Genomic DNA, 24,479 nt, shown 5'->3' with positions numbered 1-24,479 from the left:
GACATTAATGACACCCTCACCATTATTAAATACTACTTGCTTGCCTGAGAGTTTGTGCTTTTACTAGATCATACACTTCAACAGCTATACTGACAATAAATGATTCAAACACAAATTTATCTTGGAGGGCACTGACCTTACAGCTCTTCAGTTTTAAAATTATGCATCAGTGGGACCACATTTACCTGAATGCAAACGGGCTGTCGCACACATAAAGCCCATCTGCTGAATCCTGAACTAACGCTTCCCAACTTGGTGGTGATGGGGTCATGTAGCACACTGATGACTGGTGTATTTAAAATTATACTAGCTCAGAAATAAGCAGAAAAGTAAATGTTAATGAAGGACAGTGATAAAGGGCTTATTTGTGTCTCAATGAAATACTGATAGTTGGACTGGTTTCCTCTGAGAATGAGTACGGTCCAGGAGGACTCAAGAATAAGTTACACTTATCAGGAAGAAGAATAAAGATTCAGGGGATATTTCTGTGAGAGAATGGAGCTGATACCCTTTAACTGAGAGGTGACTTAAATTGTCAACTTCCTATGAGGAAATGCATGGGGAAGGTATTTCAGGTGCTCAGTTCCTGTGAAGTTGAATAAAAAGAAGTCTACTGTAACTTAGCTCTGCTTTGTGAGGTCCCTGTAAGTACTGTTGTCTTAGTTTACCAAATTAATTTGCAACACCCCTGAGTGAAGTGAATACTTTGTAAAGAAACTGCAAATGACTAGTTGAGTACTACAGTTTGAACTTTTTCCTTTTTTTTTGTTGTATTTTCTTTAGAGTAAATATGAACTTCAGACTGGGAAGCTGTGCCTTGTGGCTGATTTAAATATTACAAGCAAAACCATTCACTATGACACACACTCTTACACATATGCATAAGTTTTGTAACTCATTAAGCCTGAGTACCTTCTCAGGGCGCCTTAGTGCTTACATCTGAGTGCTCTCCGAGATGCAAGAAACTGTATGCTGTTCCACCCGAGAGACTTCCAAAAGTGCCAGTAACTTTGCAGTACAGTTTTAGCTCCAGTGTTTAAAATTAAGTTGAAAAAGTACCTGAACTTTGCCAGGTACCTTCTCAACTTAATTTTCAATGTGGAGTAACATCAGGCTCATATTTAATTTTTACGAGAAAATTGGCTTGGCATGCACTGTGTATCTGCTTGAGATCACAGCAAGCCGATTCCGTATGTGTTGCAGTTGTCAGTATCTAGTGGCGTAACGCATGCATTTCATTTTCTAATTTCTGTTGCCAGTCACTTAAACATTAATTGGTTCGTTAAACGTTTGAGTTTGTGACTTGTCTTGCCTTGTCTGTTAATGATTTTTACTCTCTGTTTTCCCAGCTGTTATACAACTGCACGTGGTGTACTAAGAATATTCCAAGTAGTTGTCTTCAGTGGGGGGAGTACGGTGTTTCAAAACCCTTGTCTTTCACTGCTTTGTGTTTTTCTGTCCGTCTGAAACTTGATTCATTGTCTTGCGTTTACTGACTGTACTCTCTGGCTCCAGAATCGAATAATCAACGTTTTTGATATGAAAAATATCACTTCTTCCTTCCCTTGTTTCTCCTTGGTACATCCTCCTTTGCGTGACTATTAGATGAAAACAGCAGTGTGTAATGGAATGATTTATTTGATTTCTTGGTGCTCATAAGCAGAAGCAGATTTAGGCTACAATATAACCTGGCATACAAATAAGTAATGTTTGCTGACACCGGAAAATGTATTAACAAAGAGGTACATTTTTTTGATCCACTTGCACTAGCTGGTTTTTCCAGGGGCTAAGAGAGCGCTTATCTCTCAACTGTATGACTTTGGCAGTACACTTGATTTTGTTAGCATTTCATTAGCGGTGTACCATACAACTCTTTTTTTTTTTTGTAGCTTAGCAAATGTTGCTCCTCAAACATGATTCTTGGTGGTCAGTTACAGGCAGCATGGAGAAAAGTAGCAAGTCCTTCTCAAACGAAATAATCTATTTGCAGCTATGTATTAGCTGCTAAGAACAGATATTTTGAGTCAGCTTAAGTTGTACATGTGTGAATAGTCTGCAGAATGATGTATAGCTAGTTTGAGTAAGAGACTTTCTGTATTTTATAATCAGAAGCATGTATTCTTTGAAGGGCTGCCACCGCCTGATTAAATACTGAGAAAGTACTTTCAGAAGTTAAACCTTTTATCATCTGAAGCTTGATAGACTTGCCACCTGTCCATTTTGTCTGGATTATCCTGAAACTGGGCTTGTCTGGGTCTCCGGTTTTTGGACCTTGTGGTTTTTGTTTTCAGAAGCACTCGTTCATTAGTGTTTTTGTTGCCTTTCTCGAGGTTAGTAATGTGCGTATGTGACATCAGTGTACCGCCATACACAGAAAGCTGCTGTCTTGCTTACTGCTTACTGTCACCCTTAACCATTGGTGATTGGAGGATGAGCCTGATAGTTAGCTTGAAAACCTGAAAGGAATACCCAGCGATAAGCAATGCTGAGAAGCCGAGCCCATGAAAAGGAATTAATGCAAACTTAGGAGTTTCAGGCTTTCACTTCATTCAGAAAATTGTTATGCAAAAAATGTTATTCCAGCAACTTCATAAAAAATGAATATAGTGTCTTCTTGATTTTTGGGGCCCTCCCTTTTTTATTGGCTATATCCCTGATTCTTGTGTAAGGTCAGAGTGGTTTATGGTTGCAACTTTTTTTATGGATAGCGCAGAGCTAAAATTATTGGGTTCACTTTTAGTTTTGTCAAATATTTGTGAGTTAAGCAGTCAACAAAAGTAGTTTTAACCGCTGGGATGGGGGGGCTTTATGAAGAAGCAGAAAGACTAACCCTAATGTTTGCTAGTTTAATGGTTTATTCTGTATGTACCTCTTTTTTTTTTTTTTTAGAAAATCAGTAGGCCCTTCTAACACTGAAACCTTTTATCAAGCAAAATCCTTGGAGAACCTCCAAACAGTAAAAATATAAAATGCGTTTTAGATATCAAATGTAGTAGAGCAAACATTAGTAATGGTGAATTTCAGTAGATTAAGGGGGCCTATATGAAGTAATTACAACATAATGCAGAGGTCTACTTAACAAGTCTGTTGTGGCTGATTTTTTTATGAATTAGAAACTGGAGCTGTAAACTAGATCAGCCCCAGAACTTGAAAATGAAGCTGACGTTTAACTGTTGAACACTTCGTGTACGTTTGACAATGAAAGTGTTCAGTGTGGAGATGCTATTGTCTGCCGAATAATTTAGCCTTTCTGCCTTTGTGATGACACTTGGAATTTTTTATTGGTAGGGTTGAATTTTAGTTTAGGCCGTGTTAGGAAACTTGTAATAAGTACAGCACTGAAATATAATTAATGTGATTGTTGGGGCAATTTTTGTACTGGAAAGACGAGGTACAGTCTGATGCGTCATAACACGTGTTTCCGACCATGCTTTACGTTATTGGTTTCGGATGTTTACTACTGCTTCAGTATGTTGATCAGGTGCAGTGTCTATAACGGCAACACCCTCCTAAATTTCAGGATGTTCTTATTTTTCCCTTCTCCATCTTTTTTAATTTTTTTCAACTGCTTTTGACTATGCATTTGTTTTGTTTTTCATCTGTTGACTTTTTATGCATTGTCTTTTTTTCATTAGATGGTTACTGATTTTATGTTAGTGGCATTCATTTGTGTGGTAACCCCCTGAAACCTTGACTTATAAGACACGACAGAAGCAAAATACCAAACATAAATGCCTGAACCCACCAGCTTATATGTACCGACTTTAGGGTGCAGAAATATGAAGAAGGGAAATATCTCCTAAAAACAAAGGATCACTACTGGCACTCATTTAGAAATAAGAGTTGCTTATAACAAACTAATTTTCCACTCATTTACTTGCTTAGGACACACACTTCCTTTGTTGTAGCTCTGATGTTAGTGGTACACTAGTATTAGGTGTTTTTTTTTTATATTTATTTTGTATAAATCATATAGGACAATGGAACAGGCGTCCATATGGTTAGTTTCATGTGATCTCAGTTTAAATTTTCTGTTGTAATTTGGATCGTTGTATGGCACTCAACATCAGCATTTCTTCTTGTCTCTGCACAGTTTGAAAATCTCTTGATTTCAGCTGCCAACTTTATTTAACCATGCTGTACAAAATGCAAAAAATGTGTATTAGCATATACTTCATAGACTCATAGGTAAATTACTAGTCTTGCAGTCCAAGGGGACCACTGAGGAGCCTAGCCCACATTCCTAGCTAACCCATAAGCAGTGTCCAGTTACATGACCTGCTCAAGGTCACACAGTAGGCAAATTATGGCTGAGGGACTCACATTCTGTATCACAAGACTACGGCTCACAGCCGTAGCCTTCAGGAAAAACTGCCTGTAGTTTTCTTTTTTTTTTTGTAGATTACATGTATCTAACACGTCTGGCATATAACTGCTTTTTGATGCCATCTAGTACTTGAGTGGACTTTGCTTTGCTCTGATAGCAAGTTTATTTCTTTAAACAATGTTAGTCCTTTGCCAGTATCACTTGTACAGAGGGATAAAACCCTAGCAATGTCCCAGAGGACCAGATTTTGACTGGAGGCTCAGGCACCTGTACGGGCTGGTAAAGGGGAAGAGAGGAATGATGAGGTTTAAGCTTTTTCACCTCTCTTCTGGTGAGGGACATGTGCTTGTGAGCACACTCTCAATGGCAGAAACCCTAGTGGAAACCAAGGACCATACAGAGGTGTCTGTCTACAAAGCGGGTAGGGCCAACTGATAAAAATAATGTGGAGGTGTGGCATACAATGCCAGAACCCACTGTATGTCAACCCATTGGACATGAAAACATAGACTCACAGGAGGAGGTTACTAGGCTAATGACCCTAGGGCCCTTACAAGCCTGGCCAAGTTTTACCCTTATTTCCACAATCAGCACCTATCTCCCCCTGTCCAAGCAGGGCAGATGTGCAACTCCAGGGGCGACTTTATGGTTTATGCATACATCCACTTTTTACTGAAGGGGTTGCTTGGGTGAAAGCTTCATTTTGGTGATTGCACATACTAGGAAATGTTACTGAATGGACGTCTGAGGGAAATGTTTCATTTTGGTGATTGTGCATACCTCAATGTTTTACTGAAGGGGTCACTTGGATGAATGTTTCATTATGGTGCATGTGCACACCTGGACATGCTAATGAAGGTGCTGCTTGGTGAAATAATTCACTGTGTATCAGGTAAGTGCTTGTGCATACATGATCAGACTGCTGAAGTGACTGCTTAGCAATATAGTTTATTGTGTCATTCTAATGCTTGTGCATACACAGCACACATAACTGAAGGGGTTACTGGGGAAAATATTATATTGGTGTGTCAGGGAAAACCTTTTGCATAATTGGACAATCCATTTGGCCATTTTATTTACATATTTACCTTACGTTTACTGGGCTAGTGCAGTGACCTCAATGGATCATTTGCAGGCACAGCCCAGGTGAATAGGATTACATAAGACATAAAACATATTTTCAGATACAAGGATATGATAAAAAAATACATATTTACAGACACAAGGACATGCTGCAGCATTTAGGTCAAGAAACAGTATTTAGCCTGTAGTCAAAACATATTTGGTGGGATTTTAGACTTATGGAGGTATATTATGTTGTTAAGATTTGGCAATGCTCAACCATATATTTTGGACAATATTACTGCATTTTTCACTATTGTGTCTTATTCTAACCAGAAGGATGGTTAGGTGACATAAAATGATTTATTACTTTTGGAGTAAGTAATTCCTACATGGAATTTTGGTGGGAGGAAGGGCTCAGTAATATACAAGTGTTATGCTACTATTACTGAATTACTCAGGTCTTCTAACAGATGGTCATGAGTCATTGTTACATAACACCTGCACAAGGTAATATAATGAATGTCTACTCAACAGGCTATGTGCAGCAAATATCACCTGCGTCTGAGCTTGCAGAACCTTGCAGAATAAAATGTGGGTAATTATCACATTAACAATAAGTGCAGTTATAACATATAATATTCTCACTTGTCATGTAAAACTCTCAGCAGCTGCCACTGTTATTCACATAAGCAGAAGTCGTTATCACATCAATGAATGCAAAGGGCAAATTTGGGTTTCTGTCTATGTGGTATGATTTTTTTTTATATTTTGGAAAATAACTCTGCAAGGGAGCATCTGAATGTGCTAATACCTCATTTTAAAAAAAGTACTGATAGTTCCAACATGATAAAAGAACTGTGTCTGTATGTTGTACACATGTACAGATATCAAAGTTTGTTTCAGACTTAGGTTATGGAAATTATGATTTTATTTTTCATATTTTGGTAAATATTGCAAGGGAACACATCAGTGCACTAAGTAATACCTCATTTTGAAGACAGTGTTACTCCTTACAACATGGTAAAAGAACTGTGTCTGTGCACCGTACACATGTACAGATATCACAGTTTATTTAGTCTTTGTAGGATTATGAAAATTATACATTTCCAACACCTCTCATTATTATGCCCATATCTTTGCAAGGGAGCATGTTGATGACAAAAATAATGCATCATTTTGAATCTGACACTGAGATGCACAACTTCTACACTGATATGTAGGCTCTGTCTGTTACAGGTGATGAGATACACTTCGTTTATTTATCAATTATGAGAAATATTATATTTATCATATTTCTGTGAATAACTCCGTAAAGCAGCAACACACAGTAATGGTTAAGGTATCATTTTAAAGCTGACATTCACACAAACAAATTAAATACAAATTGTATGGGCCTACATGGTATGTTGACCAAGATACTGTGCTTTGCTTTTCCAAAAAGGTAAAAAATATGCACACTATCAGCATTCCTTGCCAATTATTTAATAATGACTTTGATACGCACTATAAAGATTTAAACTGTTGGAAAGGTCAGTGTCTGCTGAACAACTTTCGCATTTACATTTTTAGTCTATCTCTTATAGTTAGAGAGTTATGAACATTTGTTTTATGCATGATATTGCAAATGGATTTTATGAAAATGAGCTCAGGCTGCATTGTTGTTCCTATGGTGGAATTAACAGGCAGCTTTTTCTGACCTGCTCCGGAATGAATGAGTTAACTGAATACTTTACAACTAAAAGACTGTCTGTGGTTTCTCGGATTTCCAGCCCTTACAGGAAACTTGCTTGAGCTTCTAAACAGTGTGCTTGTGAGGCTGTGGGATGAAATTGATCATGGAGTTGAGGGAATGTCAGAACTTTAGCTTGTAAGAGTGAACATCTGTTTTTTAGGAGGAAAGACATAAAATGGGACAAAGCCACAGGAAACAAGACTAGTATTCTACAATGGTAAACTACAGCATACACAAAAAACACACATACACACACAACTAAGCATTCAGAAACGCACAACTCTACAAAACTAAACAAATATCCAAAACACTAATACAAACTGGCACAACACACACACACACATTATGTATATGTATATGTATATATATATATATATATATATATACACATGTCCCAATTCACTTCAGTGGGAAACAGTAAGATAAAGAACCATCCTTCACCTAAGCACTGCATAAAAGTAATCTAAAATGGTAATAAAAGATAAAGAAAAATCTGAAAAATTAAACTGCATATAATAGCCAAGACCACTATTACCAACACATGCACAACAACTCAAAACTAAAGCAAACTAAACAGAATATCTCCACTACAAAAAAAATATAGTGAGCAAATACTCTACAAATATAAATGAAAAACAAATTACAATACACAATAAAATAAAAGAATGAAATAATGCAAAACAGAAAAAATAAATAAAATTAAAAAACATACAAACCACAAAGAAAAGAAGAAACCTGCTTAATAATGGTTTGCTGTTGAAATGTTAAGAACTGTATCCACGATTATTGAAATACCAACAATGAAAATACAAAGCCATGAATATGAACTAAATCCAAGACTCCAGCATCTCAAATGTTTACCAAAGGACCCCCAAGGTGCAGCAAAAAATTACTATCTATAAGTACTAATCATGTGGAAGGCACAACCTCCACATAAAACGCAGCAATCCTCCCAAAAGAATACGTTTTTATAATGGCCATCAACATTTACTAAATTATAACAATATTCAACATACAAGTTTTATAGTCAACGACTTGCAATTACATATTTACAATTATGATACAGAATCTAAAATAACTAAAAAAAATCCTCTTAAAATCAACAAACTGAAGAAAAATGACAAACACGAAAAAAATAAAATAACTATGATAAAATGCACCAAACAATGGAAAAATGCAAAATAAAAAAGGACAAGAAATGAACAAGAAAACACGGAGCCGAAATGATCATCCATCATTAAATTGAAAATAACAAGATGTGAAAATGTCTGTCTATCATAACATGCTAAAAGAGGGAATAATGAAAATACAAAGCATTGTTAAGAACTTGGAATGGGTCATGGTTGAAAATGGTCATGTGACCTTCCCATTCAACAAGCCAATAAAAAAACTACAATTAAACTAAATCAACTAATCAGTCAGTATATAGTCTGAATGGTGCATTGCTGTATCCAAACCGGGGAGAGTATGACAAAGTGGAGATGTTAAAACAAGAGAGGTTTATTCAACTAGTACAGGAAGGCACAAGGATGGGTAAAATACTGGAAACTGTACTTAGCAGGGATAAGTAAGTTCAAGACCTGAAATCAAATATACTCCTCAGTAAAAAAGACCATTCAAAAATATGTTTCATAGCTGATGGATAAAGATAAAGAGGACCATACAAACAGCTGTGCAAAAGAGCTAAAAAAAGAACAAGACAAGAAAAAAGAAGGTGGCCAACATGCTTCAACAAGGAGGAAGTAGTTGAAAAGGAAAGGGGATTCATGAGGTAAAGAGGAGAGTATTGTAGTCGAGAACAAGATGAAGCTAGGAAAAAAGATTGCAAGTATAATTAGAACAGCAAAGGCAGATGTACAGAAAAACCTAGAAGAAAGAATAACGAGAGAATGAAAAGATTCCTAAGGTATACAGGGAGAAGAAGGTCAAGGACTGGTCAAGAGAAAATGCTGTGGTGAGGATAGGGAGAAGGCAGAAATTCTCAATAATTTATTCCATTGAGTCTTCATAAAAAAGGAAAAAGAAAAATTGCCAGCTTGAGAGAGTGAAAGCAGGACCCGTAAGCCTGGCCTCAGTAGCATGAAAAGTCATGGAGCAGATCTTGTGGGAAAAGCGAGGTAGTTTCCCCAGACAGCAACAATCTCCAGAATAAGTGCATAAAAGGTATGTCAGTCCAGACTGATTCAGTTTTATGATTGTCACACCAGATTCGGACAAAGGAAACCCAACTGATATATATATGGATTCACTTCATAACACTGAAACTTCATAATACTGAAAATGACAAAACTTCATAATACTGAAGACCAAAATACTGAAAGCTCAAAATACTGAATACTCAAAATACTGAAACTCAAAATACTGAAAACACATATTATGCGTAAACTCAGCTTAAACAACATAAATCATAGCAATTTCTACCTGCACCCCCCACACCCCCTGCTAATTATATATATCTACTCCAAGATTGCACTTAACTACACTATGTGCAATCTTGGAGTTGATATATTTAATTAACAGGGGTGGTATGAGCCCCCATTATGGGGGTGCAGGGGCTTCCCCTGCATATATTTGGTAGAAATTGTTATGATTTATGTTGTTTGCTGAGTTTACGACAATATGTGTGTTTCAGTATTTTGAGTATTCAGTATTTTGAGCTTCAGTATTTTGAGTTTCAATATTTTGATATTTCAATGTTATGAAGTGAATCCATATATATATATATATATATATATATATATATATATATATATATATATATATATATATATATATCTATATAGATTCACTTTAGAAGCTCGAAATACTGAAATATCGTAATTCAGTATTTCGAGCCCATAAAGTGGAATCCTGAAAACAGTGAAAGTTCAGAAGTGCGAAATTCAAAACCTCGAATACCGGCGGTTTTGAATTTTGCACTTCTGAGGTTTCGCTGTGGTTATGGATTCAGGTAAGTATGTGTGTGTGTTAAGGGTTTTGGGTAGGGGCTATGGTGTGTCAGTGTGTTTTGCTGCTGTGATGTGTGTGCACGAGGAGGCTGTAGCTTGTGTGGTGGTGTTTTGTGTGTGTTTGTGTGCTGTGCGATCTCGGAGTGAGAATATTTAAGTAGGGGGGTGCAGGGGGGCTTGCCCCCTGGCTTTTATGTAGTTGAGAACTTGTGTTTGTAAGTGGGGAGGATGGTGTGTGTGTGTGTGTGTGTGTGTGTGTGTGTGTGTGTGTGTGTGTGTGTGTGTGTGTGTGTGCAGTAGAAGTGCGAAATTCAAAATCTCCGGTGTGCGAGATTTAGAATTTTGTGGTTTTGAGTTTTTGTGGTTTCAAAAATTCGACTTTATAGCTTCGAAATACTGAATTTCAATATTTCAGTATTTCAAGGATATAAAGTGACTATATATATATATATATATATATATATATATATATATATGTATGTATGTATGTATGTATGTATGTGTGTGTGTGTGTGTGTGTGTGTGTGTGTGTGTGTGTGTGTGTGTGTGTGTGTGTGTGTGTATGGATCTACTTCAGTAGATCGAACATATTACAAGTTTGAACCACATATGGCCGAGACCATATGTTCGAACTTGTAATAGTTCGAACACTGAAGTAAAAAAAAGAAAAAAAAACAACAAAAAACAAAATTAAATGCCCCCACACCCCCTTACTTAAATATACCAACTCCGAGATCTCACTACATTGCGGAAAAGGGAACTCTTCCAGTTCCACACTGTACTGAGATCTCCATTCAATCCGATTGAACATTTACAAGTTCCAACATATATGTGTGTGTGTATATATATATATATATATATATATATATATGTATATATACATATATATATATATATACATATATATATATATATATATATATATATATATATAATTTATTTTATTTCGCATTTGTTAACCGAGTTGGTCCAGCTGGGTAAGAATTTACCCTTTTTCAGTGGAGACCCGAGGGGAAAATCCCCAGACATACAAATACATACGAATAGAGACAAATTAACAATATTACAGAGCAAAACGATACAATGGATAAGAGAAACATAACATACTCAATAGAATAGTACATAGCTATATATACAAAAGGTGTAGTAATAGGTTGTAACAGGAGAAACAACAATAATAAATCCAGCAGGTAAGCAGGAGGGGAAATTAAGGTTGTAGGTAATATAATGAAAAGAAACAAGGTATAATTAGATTAGTGGCTAGAAGAAGAATTGTGTAAGTGCTATACATATTCTTTGACTTCCAGCAAAGCCTCTCAGTCCCTTATATATATATATATATATATATATATATATATATATATATATATATGTGTGTGTGTGTGTGTGTGTGTGTGTATATATATATATATATATATATATATATATATATATATATATATATATATAGGTTCATACTAGGCTATCTGCCCTAGGGCATTTATAAGCCTAGCCAGAGTGTGTTTGGCTTTCGCCACCCATTTTAAATTAATTTTGCTATGCCCTTTTTCGAGGTTAGTATACTGTGCCTCTGTCTAACAGTGACACAGAAGTGATACCCGGGGTAAATCTACGATCTCCCATCCACTCATCAAGATTCCTTTTGAAGAGAGTCAATGAGGGACTCTGCCTAACCTGGACGGGGATTTTATTCCAGAGTGAAGGGAGCCTCTGGGTTATGAATCTGTCCCTCCAGCATGTCCTACTTATTTCAGTGCTGAGGTTCAAGTCTCTCGAGCGCGTAGCTCGATGGGATTTGGATTTTCTGAGGTGCAGCATATCCATTAATTCCGGGTTGGACATGGCTTTATACATCAGGCACAGATCGCTTCTGAGCAGGCGGTATGCCACTGAGTAGAGCTGGAGTTTTTTAACCGGGCAGCATATGGCATCTGTTTGAGCCCTTTGATCATCTTGGTGAGGTACTTTTGGGGTCTTTCCAGTTGCTGCAGGTGTCTGGTAAGGTACATCTCAAAAGGGGCATTGTACTCAATTATGGGCCTGATGAGGGATGAGTAAAGAGGCACGATGACCTCCCCTGATCTAGATGTGAATCCCTTCATGATTAGGTGGGCTATATAAAATATTTTTCTAACCATTTTGGCCATGTGGTTGTCAAATGAGAGATTGCTATCAACTTGGGTCCCCAGGTGCCTAATTACTTCTTCTGTACTTAATGGATTACCACCCATGTGGTAATTTGTGGGCACTTTGTTTTTGCCAAAGGGGATGACTATACACTTTTTGGTGTTTAGCTCGAGGCCATGGCTCTGGCACCAGTTGTTTGTTTCTATGAGGCCCTTTTGGAGGATGCTTGTGTCGGCTGAAGAGTCGATTATGACGCCCAGTTTGCAGTCATCTGCGAACATGGTCAGCCACAGTCCTTCTGTGTTGGCCTGTACCTCCGAGAAATATATACCGAACAAGAGAGGTCCCAGGACTGAGCCTTGTGGGATGCCACTTGTAACTGGTTCGGAGTCTGACATGGCTCCAGCAATTCTAACCATGTGGGTTGTGTCCTTCAGCCAGTTTGCAACCCATCTAGTGACATAGAGGTTTATATTTAAGCTGTTGAGCTTATCTATAATGCCTAAGTGGGGTATTGTATCGAAGGCTTTTGCGAGGTCCAGGTAGGCTGTGTGGACCACCTTCCCCTCGTCAATGGCCTTGGTGACTGTTTCAAAGAAATCAACCAGGTTTAAGAGGCAGGATCTGCCCTTAACAAAGCCGAACTGGGTAGGATCCGGTGTCTTTAGGTCCCCAATATCTTTACTTATGAGGTCCATGATGATCCTTTCCATAGCTTTGCAGACCAAGCTAGTCAGGCTTATGGGGCGATAGTTTCCAGTATCCGTTGAGGCACCACCTTTGTGGAGAGGGACCACTGTTGCTGTATGCCATTCTTTGGGTACATATCCTGTAGTAAGGCTGAGACTGAACAGTAGTTTTATGTTTGGATTTAGCTCTTCTTGGAGTTCATGTAGGACGCAGCCCAGGACACCGTCTGGTCCCATTGATGCTGTGTTTTTTGCTTTGGAGAGGGCGACTCTTACCTGAGCATCTGAGATGTCAGGGGGGCAGCACTCTGCTGGGATAGATATTTGCCCTTTTGGTGGGGAGAAGTTTGCGCTGAACCTGTCAGCTAGGATGTTGGCAATGTCTGTGGGTTTGTTGTATTTTTTGTCATTTTGGACTACTTCTGAGCATATCTGGGAATTCACACCCAGGTTCCTAACATAACTAAAGAAAGCCTTGTGATTATCCTTAGTGTCCTGTGCAATTTTTCTCTCAAAGCTGGCCTTAGACGATTTTATGAGTGCCCATAGTTTTTTGCTAATACTGATCAGAGATGCCTTCCCTTTTTGGGATTTTGCTCTATCATGCAGTAGCTTCCTCCTTCTATTGTATAGTTTGTTTATGGCTGGGGTCCACCAGACAGGACGTCTGCCTTTGGAGGATTGGGTCTTGGTTTTATTTGGGATTGCATGATCCATGCATTCCTGAAGGTGTTCATAGAATGCGTTTATAAAGGATTCTGCGGTCTGGGCCGTATTTTTCACAGGCCTGGGGGCTTTGAAGGATTCCACCTCGGTTTTGAGGAGTGTGAAATTTGCTTTAGAGAAGTTTTTCATGTGGTTTTCTGGGCAGGGGGTGGGGCCGGGATGTGAATATCCAGTGAGATTAGTTTATGGTCTGATATTACCAGTGAGGGATACACTTCTGGTCTGGAGCATAGAGTCCCCATGTTGGTGATGATCAGGTCCAGTATGTTTTCCCCTCTTGTGGGAGTGGTAACAAGTTGTTCCATAGCATCTGAGTTTATAAATTCTAGGAACCTTTGGGCTAGGGTGTTGGAGCTAGAGTAATGCTCCCAGTCTATGTTTGGGTAGTTGAAGTTGCCCAATATAATGGTGTTTGGAGAGACCTTCATATTTTCCAGTGTTCTCAGGAAGGCCGAGAGGGGTTCCTGGGTTTGGGAGGGTGGTCTCTAGCAGGCTCTGCACTGGAAGGCAGTTTTACCCACTGTTAGTTGCACATGGATAGTCTCTGATGCTTCGTGCTGTGCCACCAACCTGGAGGTGTGGATATCTTTGACGAATATTGATACTCCCCCTCCTTTTGTGGTTCGGTCCAAGTTTTGGAGCCGAAAAACATGGTATGAGGTATAACCTGGTAGTGCTGGGGTGCTCTCGGGAGCCTTGAACCAGGTTTCTGTTACTGCACAGATATCGATGTTCTCCATGCTAAGGAGAGTTTCGAGTGCGTGCATCTTGAGGTTTAGACTTCTGGCGTTGAGTAGCATTACTCTTAGTTTCTTATTCCTTGTGATACCTATGGAGGTGGGTTTGTCTTTTGATCCTTGCCTAAAAAAGGCACTATGGGGGTAGCAAGAGCCTTTGGCAATATCCGAAAGCCCAGGGGTGACAGGTGCAAGCCGTCCCTAGTGAAGCATCGAAGCATATATGTATTTATTCTCTGACTTCCAGCAAAGCCTCTCAGTCCCTCAAAAAAGGCTAACAGACAAGCCGAGAGTTAAGGTATGAGCTGTTAATAAAGCTGAGCCTGTAATCTAGGGTTTAATTCCCTCAGCCTCCACAGCAACCAAACAGAAGTCGATAAGGAAATCTTATCAAAGAAAAGGCAAGTTGCTACTGATGTACTAAATGAGTTGGCCCTGGAACCAGTGATCTTTGGTTACTTTGTATCAAATGTCACAGAGGTCAATGAAAATAAATCAATGCGTCTGTGGATGACATTGAGGCAAAAGGGACTATGCACATAGTGGAGGAAACCTTCAAAGGGACCAGAGGGTTCTGAAAGAGTTGACTGAGATGTGGCAACTAAGGTTTAATGCAGAGTAATGTAAAGTATTTCATCACGCTCTAATAATCCCAAAGTGGAATACCATTTCGAAGCACTGATGTTAAAAAAGCAGAATTCAAGAAAAAGGTTTTGCTATGGTATTAACAGCAGAAATAAACCACCAGGTATACAATTAATATATTGTAGTCAAGGTGAATAAGAAAACTGACTGTATTCTAAAGAGACCAGATTCCAGGAACATATGTGTTACACTACCCGTCTACAACTCATTGATTAGGCCACAGATGGACTACAGTGCTCAGTTTTTGGACTTAAACCAGACTAAGGCTATCAAGCTAGCTCAGGAGGTACCACAAACACTACTGGTATAATAAAGGGAGTGATGGACAAAGGCTCTAGTCTCACTTAAGGATACAAGAGAAACAGACGGTATAATGTAAGTGCACAAGACACTGAGGGAATACAGCACAAGATGCAAAACAAAGTAGGGGGATGCCTACCAGATTAAGAGTACAAAGTCCAACCTAGACATTAAAAAGTACTTTTACATGGAAACAGTAAAGGGTAATTGGAATAGTTTACCCAATTGGGCAGGCGATTGTAAGACTCCAGAGTCCTTCAAAAAGTCCTGGATTGAGTGGTGGGCTAAGAGAAGGGGCATATGAAGTGCAGATGAAAATATTCTGGTTACACAAACAAGAAGACTTCACAGCAAACCTTGACAACTACATAATGTAACTGTCTTCCTTTCTGTGCCAGCCTATGCATACCTTCTTGTTTACTTCTTCCTGTAGACCATCCACCTGTGCTGTCCCGCCAAGTATACCTGTGATGCTTCTCAGACTGCCCGAACACTGTTGGAATATGATGCATAGCAGGATGTATCTGTAGCTAGTGCTGCCAAGGGAAGGGACAGGGCTGGAAAAGGAGCTAAGGTACGTACTAGCCTCACTTGCCTCATGTTTGCAAGGACTGTCCACACTATAAGCACAGTTTACAAAGTGGACTGCAGAACAACACAACCACATTTTGCAACTAGTAATGAGACACTTTCCTTGCATGATAGCATTCAGGCAAAAAACAACACAATCATTAGGGAAGTAGCATTTTATGTAATAACTGCTGCTGTTATGCACTGCTTATTGCTTGTGTAAATATCTTCCAAATTACAACATTATGATACATTAACATCATCAGCAAAATGCTTATGCATGAGATTTGGTATCTGCTAAGATGAAATCCCAGTCCAGTTAGGAAGACTGAGACAGAGTCATGGCATGATTCTGCCAATGACATTCTTAATAAATAGAATGGCATGTATGCTATGATACGGTCTAGCAACAGACACATATTATTTTCTGTTAGTCCAAACATAAAACCATGATGAATCTACTAATACATAAAAAACTGTATTTTTTCCTGTCCAAGATGTTAGCTGTGTAATCCTAGTTAGATTAGAGCTACTTATTTCAAGGTAAACTCAGAATTCATATGAGTTAAATAACTTGTTTAAAGTCACATAGTATACAAAGTGATGGCTAATGGAATTCAAATTTGATCCCAAGCTTTAGATAAGAGTTTTAACCATATCATCACAATGTTCTTGAATATAGCTTTCTTCCAAAACAACTCACCTGTGTCCTGTTCCACATCACTGAAGCTCGAGAATGCCCAAGTTTGTTGCGACATGGCCCTCTGTCATAATGCCTTAAGAATATGTCATTCTGGGAAATGAAAAAAGAAAAGGGAATTACCCAAATCAAGTTTAAGTAAAGACAAGATCATGGTAACCACTAGACAACACACAATATACAAAAGTTTGACAGTATTCTGCAAAACAGACTGACAAAGCAATGGAGCTATTTTAAGTCTATCAACATTAGGCCTTAGTGGTAGACAGATGTATCTGTGGGGCTGAATGAATGGTAGGATTGTCACAGGGGTCCATGTTGTGCCATATACTATGCACATTGATGTCAGTGTTACTGCATGAACAGCAAAAGATCCGTTGCTCTAGTAGTTACAAAAGAAAGGTGAAAACTGATAGAGAGCTGGGCAAGGTGCAGAATTACTCTAGCAGACAATGTGAACAGCATGGCTACAAATGTGGAATCTGGTGAGACCACAGAAAAGCACACACCTGCAGAAGAAAAGGTATCAGAGCAGCGATCAGAATTATTAATGATCTGGTGGGTGCTAATATTATGTCTGTCTCAATGAACTTCTCCCATTTACTTCCACTATGCTATTTAGACTATGATCATTTACCTTTTTAATCAATTTACAGTTGTTAATTTACTAAAACGCTGAAAGTTTTATTTGTCTATTCTGCAGAGTTTCTAATGCATCTGGGAATCATTACTTGTTACAAATGACACTTATGCAATAAACTTAGCCTCTCGAAGACATGCCATGCTGGTGATTGTACTTAAAAGTGACCATCTATGATGAGGTAAGCCTTAAGTAAAAATGAGTTTTCTTGTCTTTCTACAACTGCAGGCAGAGGGTATCAGCTATGCACATGTAAAAGTTTTATTTGGATTGTCCGCTACTGTTAAATTTAGCAAAGCAACATAACGAAATATGATGTTGAGAAGAAGATGCTAAAGACATTTTATAACAGTAATGTAAAAATAAAAAAGATATTTCTGGCTTGTGCATCACAGTTATGGGGGTACTAACTCTGAAATGGATGGTGCCCTCTTAGATTCTGTTACTCTACCACATATCACTTTATTTGCTAATAAAGAAACATTATGAAACATCACTGAACAGTTATCAGAGGCATATAAAACATGACATTGAAACAATGCAGATTAATATTGTCAGTCTTAACAACAAATGGGACCAAGAGGAAGCTTGTATTGGCAGTGAAGACTCTGCTATCACTGGATGGTTTGAAATCTAGCTAAAGTATACCAATATTCTGATTTGCTTACATAATTTGTCATTACAAAGCATTTCACAGTAACATGGGAGTCTTACATACTGGTTGTGGTACACTAGTCTTGGTTAAGAAATGCTAGCATGCTATATTATAGCAATAACCCACGCCTGGGTGTGGGTAATGCTGGATTTACCCAGGGTTGGCGTGGTTTGGTCACGGTGGCCGAGGACCAAACAAAGCCAACTGTGGGTAAATCCAGCATTACCCACACCCAGAAGTGGGTTATTGCTATTATACAATGACATTATTTAAGAAAAAAAATAATTTTCTTAAATAATGGCATTGTATAATGCCTCCTTGCTGCCCTTCCGCAGCTGTCTGGTATTCCGCGGTAGTTCTGATGTACTGCGCATGCGTATGCCTACGCAGTACATCAGAGCTGTGGGCAAAAGCAACAGACAAAGCAAGATCTCCGTTGCTTTTTACTGTTTCGCTATGTTAAATGGGTTTAACATAGCGAGACAGCTTTAAAATAAGCAACGGAGAATCTCTTTTGCTTATTTTAAAGCTGTCTCGCTATGTTAAACCCATTTAACATAGCGAGACAGTTTTGAAAAAAGCAACGGAGAAAGCAAGATCTCTGTTGCTTTTTACTAACTGTTTTGCTATATTAAATGGGTTTAACATAGCGAGACAGCTTTAAAATAAGCAACAGAGATCTCCGTTGCTTATTTTAAAGCTGTCTCGCTATGTTAAACCCATTTAACATAGCGAGACAGGTTTTTAAAAAAAAAGGAACGGAGAAAGCAAAATCTCCGTTACTTTTTACACACTGTGTCGCTATGTTAAAGGAGTTTAACATAGCGAGACAGCTTTAAAAAAAGCAACGGAGATCTCCGTTGCTTTTTTTAAAGCTGTCTCGCTATGTTAAACTCCTTTAACATAGCGAGACAGTGTTTTAAAAGACTTATACTAATGGAAAAAGTCCGGGCGACCGGACCTTTTTCCATTAGTATAAGTCGATTTACAACGTGCACGCTGACCAATCAGTGTGCACGTTTTGGAATATTAATGGGGGGGTCATGGTATAATTAAGCAATAATCCATGACTGTGCATGGGTACATCAGAATTTACTCACAGTTGGTGTGGTTTGATCATGACTGTGAAACCTGACTGATTACACAAAGCCAACCATAGGTAAATCCTGATATATCCAGAAACAGGAGTGGATAATTGCTATCGTATAATTACATTATTTAAGACAGAAATTGCTTACCTTTCTTAAATAACTTACTTGTATACTGGCAATTCAGTATTCTTCTGCATTCTCTTCCCTAGAATAATATATATGAAACTTACATTCCCAAGACTGCATAGTATATCAGCATAGTGAAAGAAAAGCAACGGCCAAAAAAAAAAAAAATAGACAGTAACGGAGATTCTGTTAACAGATAAAGAAAAAGAAAAAAAAACATTTTTTATGAGGGACAGCTCAAAAATATAACGAAAAATCAGGTAGACTTCTGTTTGTTTACTTTTACAGAACATACATGATTTTTCTTATATTTTGCTCTGTCCGTCATTATATACCAAAAAGAAAGTCTGGCTGCTCAATGGTACTTCAGAGGCTGGACATTTTTCTATTAAATTATGCTCGATTTACAACATGCATGCTGGTTGGGCTGTCCAATCAACGTGCTTGGTTTTGAATAGTAATAAGCCTTAACTGTATAATAACAGAAGTGAGAAGAGCCAAAATGACTCAAGTAATCCAACTCTGAAAACCATATAAAACTCTATATGGCCATAGTTTACATTCCTGCCACTGCTACAGTGCAACCTTTTGAAAATGTGCTGGCAAAAACTTCTAAAGAAACCTCTAGAAATAACTGTTAAATGACTTTGGTCATACAGTGTCTATGATGCTCTAGTGCTTAAACGAGTTTTTCAGTCTAGGATTCATCTATGTTTTCATCAAAATACACCTTTTGTCCATCTCAGTCTGTAGGCCAGCCTTGGAATATCTCCTGTCTGTCAAACAGTTTTTAAAGGGAGCACTGCATTTGATATGATTAAGAACAATAATAGGACCTCTGATCCATGAAAAACTACCCCAGACACATTTTGAAACTGCAGGCCCAGTCCCTGTCAAATACTTGACTTGGAAAACAGTCGTGCTGGTAGCTGTCACAGTAGCTAGAAGAGGATTAGCAATCAGCAGGTCAAAGTCAAACCCACACAAATAAATGTGACACACAGCTATCTTCCTTCAGCTTGTAAACAGTTGAGATGTCCCAGAAAGAAATCTGTCTGCATCCCTAAACAGCAGACACACCTTCTGGAGCCTCAACTACAAAGCCCATAGGGCAAGACCACATGCTACCCAATATTTTAATCATAGGAGACCATTGTAAGACATACAGATGACCCACTCACCAGGCTGAATAAGGAGAAAATATTACTATCAGTTGTTTATCATAGGTTCATAGGTGTGTACTAGGCTAATGGCCCTGGAGTCTTTACAAGCCTAGCCCACAGAAGTGGCCTGGCATTGTGCCGCCCAAAGTTAGATCATGGCCAGAATCTGCCAATTCACCTACTCACTGAAGTAATTAGACCACGAGAACCAGTATGACTCAGCTACAGTCCAGGACCTGAGAAGTATCTCCCTAGATTTATGAAGAGAGACATTTTGGAGCTTTTGGACTATGTATCCCAGGCTGGTATGTGCCGCGCCTTGTGCATTTTCAACAAAGATGATGCCACAATATGAACAAGAGATGAGTGGCTTCAATAATTAATTAATTCCCAGAGGACACAATATTTGTCATCATGACAGGATATGGTCAATAGACAAAGTTGTTGGCCAGTGATGATCTGCACCTGTCCCCTCCAGGCTTTTGAATATTGGCTAAAGCACTGTCCACCTCCACAGCATCTTTTTTAGGTAATGCCAGACTGACAAACTCCCTGACATAGCAAGCCCAACATAAGGGAATCAAAAGGTGTTACTGCTCAATGCCAAGAGCCTAAACAAGAAACTCCACTCCTTCCAGTTCCTTCTCATCCTGGAGAACGTGGACTTCTATGCAGTTACTGAGACACGGTTAAAAACCATGGACAGCTCCCTGACTCTGCAGGGCTATAATGCCTTTCACACATTTAGGCCAGCTGTTGTACAGGCAAGGACCATATAACGAGAACAAATTCACTTCAAGACTTGTCATATAGAACAATGAATTTAGGCTTCTCCATGTCCAGACTTCGATAGGCAAAGCCCCATATCATATCCTTGCAAGCTATAGGTCATCCTCTATGACCCAAGAAACCCATAACTCTTACTTAGACTTTCGGGAGTCTCTTACATGTCAATCCAATACCATATTAATGGGTCAACTACCCTACGATAAAGTAGGATAATTACACGACCCCAAACTTACAGGTAAACAGTATCCTCTCTCTGTAAGCTCAGACCACGAAGCTGCCACCTTCATAATAAAATCAGTTCTGTGATCCCAGCTAACCCCATAGCATTTAGGAACAATTCTAAGATGAACTTGCTACTACTAAGTGATAACCTGCCAAAATTACAAGTCCCCCCAAATCATGAGAACACAGCTGCTTATGCATAATTATCAGAGAACCCCTACACAATCATGTCAATAAATGAGTAGAGATATCTGTGCCTATCAGAAATAAGCCAGAAACTAACTCAAAACATAAAGAGGTTGTATAACAAAAGAGAAAAAGTCATAGCCAAGATCAGAAAGTGCTATGCCTAGCATGAGAAAAACACTCTCATCAATCTAAACAAATAAATAATAGGGCAAATTGAGTCTACTGAAACCAAACTTGAGATAAAGATAGCCTCAGAGGCAAAGAACAACCAAAAGGCTTTCTTTAGCAATGTCCAAAACCTCAAAGGCAGCACACAGAAGTGTGCAGAACTGACTGCAAATGCAGTTACCCACACAAAGCTGGAAGATATAGCAAATCTACTGCACGACAAATTCATCTCCAATTTCACCCCTTCTCTCTCCCCTCCTGGGCTGCCCTTCAAAAAATACCATCACCCCCCCCCCCCCAACTATTACTAGAACAGGTCCTAGATGTGCTCTCTAAGGCCTAAAAATAGTGCATCAATGAGCTCAGATAACATCCCAGGATGCCTCTTAAATATCTTGAAACGTGACTTATTTGGATCCATGGAGTCACTGTTTAACCGTAGATAGCTTTGTACCACAAAAATGGAGAACTACAGCGGTCATCTCTCTGCACATGGGTGAGTCATCAATGGACCCTGGAAATTACAGGCTCATAAATGTGACTAGTCTCATATGCAAAGCAATGGAAAGATTAACATGGAAATTATTAATAAGGACACCGAAAACCTTCAAAAACTGGATCCAACCCAGTTTGGTTTCAGCAAGGACAAATCATGCTTACTAAAATTCGTGGACTTCTTTAAGAAGATCACTAAGGCAATGGATGAGGGAAAAATGGTGTATACTGCCTACCTTGATCTGGCTAAGACATCTGATACAATACCCCACTTGAGCATCATAAACAAACTTACTCATATGAGCATAAACCCATGTTACACTTTGGATAGCTAGCTGGCTCTCAGATAGGACCCAGGAAGTCAGGATATGGGAGACCACCTCCACAAAGGCGCCGATCACTAGTGGGGGTCCCTCAGGGCTCTGTGCTGGGTCCATCCCTTTTTGGCATCTACTTCCTGGAAGTCAAGGCTAATGTCAAGGGTCTCTGGCTGACTAAGTTTGCAGATAATTGCAAACTAGAAGCAGACATAGAATCCCCCCAGGATGCTAATATCCTACAGGTAGAACCAATATAGACACATGAGTGGTGCAAAAGCTACGGCTTAAAACTCAGTGCCAAGAAATGCATAAGAATACCTTTGGGAAGTCAGCTAGCCTAGAAGATCGGCTCATCAACACATCCCCAAGAGTACAACCAGTAGTCAGGGATTTAGGTACATATGTAGACAGTAATGCCAATTTTGACCAACATGTGTCTAATGTAGCAAGGAAATCATACTGTATTGCTCAACTTATAAGTAAAGGCATGACATCTGGGTCCAAGGATGTCATTGTTCCACTGTATTCAGTCCACATCAGGTCCATCATTGAGTACAATGTCCTCTGTATGTACCTGACCAGGCACATGCAACAACTGGGATGTCTACAGAGGTTCCTCACAATAAGAGTACAGGGCGAAAACAGCATGTCCTAAGCAGACTGCCTCAAAACCCTATCTCTATGCTCTGTTTCCTACAGACTGTTGAGAGGCGATCTAATGGCTGGCATTCAAGGCATCCTTGGATCCCACTTTGATGGAACTTTTGCATGCCCACAAAATGAATAGCATCAGAATTACTCAATCCAGGGATTTAAACTTCACTTGCAATATATATAGGGCATAGTGTAGTGACAAATGCGTTGCAGAGATTTTACCTTCTCTGGAACAGACCTTCCCATCCATGTGAAGCAGAACTCTTCCCTAAACTTATTCAGAGAAACCTGACCAATGGATGGGAAACTGAAAATACACCAATGTGCTAGCACCTATGTTTCTAATGGACAGAGATAGCCTGTAAATATTGACCTAGCTTACATACATCCCCTTAAAATAATCTCTAAGGCATATAAACTAGCAGGATACATTCCGTGATGCTTGGTTTTAGGTTCATAGGTAAGTACTAGGCTATCTGCCTGAGGGCATTTATAAGCCTAGCCAGAGTGTGTCGGCTTTCGCCGCCCCATTGATTAATTAACTGAGCCTCTGTCAAGCAGAGCCAATGAAGTGATCCTAGGGGTGTACTTTCTGTTACCCATCCACTCGTCAAGGCTTCTCTTGAAGAGTGTTAGTGAGGGGCTCTGCCTAATGTAGTTAGGAATTTTGTTCCAAAGCATGGGAAGTCTCTGTGACAGGAATCTATCCCTCCAGCATGTTCTATTTATTGCTGTGGCGAGGTTTAGCTCACTAGAGCGTGTGGCTCGCAGTGACTTGGATTTCTTTAGGTGGAGCATGTCCATCAATTCTGAGTTGGACATGGCTTTGTAAGTCAGGGAGAGATCACCTCTGAGTAAGCGATATGCCACTGAGTACAGCTGGAGTTTTTTCAGTTGGGCTGCATAGGACATATGTTTGAGGCCAGTAATCCTCTTGGTGAGGTGCTTTTGTGGTCTTTCAAGCTGTTGGAAGTGTCTTGTGAGGTACATCCCAAATGGGGCATTGTACTCTATGATGGGTCTGATGAGTGTCGAGTAGAGGGGCACTATAACCTCTTTATTTCTAGATGCGAACCCCTTAGTAATTAGATGGGCCACATAGAAGGATTTCCTAACTACTTTGGCAATATGATTGTCAAAGGAGAGATTACCATCTACCTGGGTCCCCACATCTCTTATTACCTCTTCTGTATTAAGGGAGCTGTCGCCTATGTGGTAATTCGTAGGTGTTTTGTTTTTCCCAAACGGGATGACTATGCATTTTTTGGCATTTAGCTTGAGGCCATGACTTTGACACCAGGTGTGTCTCAGTAAGGCCTTTTTGGAGGATGTCCGTGTCAGCCGTTGAGTCAATTATGGCTACCAGTTTGCAGTCATTGGCGAACTTGGTTAGCCATAGTC

General features: G+C 39.1%; 1 protein-coding gene across 5 annotated transcripts in view; it reads right to left on the bottom strand.

Annotated features, from left to right (window-relative positions):
* RNF144B (ring finger protein 144B) overlaps nt 1–24,479 on the bottom strand; it is a 1,090,613-nt gene that overhangs the window by 95,644 nt on the left and 970,490 nt on the right. For all 5 annotated transcript variants that reach the window (XM_044065983.1, XM_044065981.1, XM_044065980.1 and 2 more), the window contains one exon: nt 16,570–16,659. In XM_044065983.1, coding sequence (XP_043921918.1) covers nt 16,570–16,659 — 90 coding nt within the window. The remainder of the gene's footprint in view (nt 1–16,569; nt 16,660–24,479) is intronic.

Source organism: Protopterus annectens, chromosome 3.part0, assembly GCF_019279795.1.
Source record: "Protopterus annectens isolate FY-2018-M chromosome 3.part0, PAN1.0, whole genome shotgun sequence".
Classification (NCBI taxonomy): Eukaryota; Metazoa; Chordata; order Ceratodontiformes; family Protopteridae; genus Protopterus; species Protopterus annectens.
This window is presented reverse-complemented; position numbering and strand designations above follow the sequence as displayed.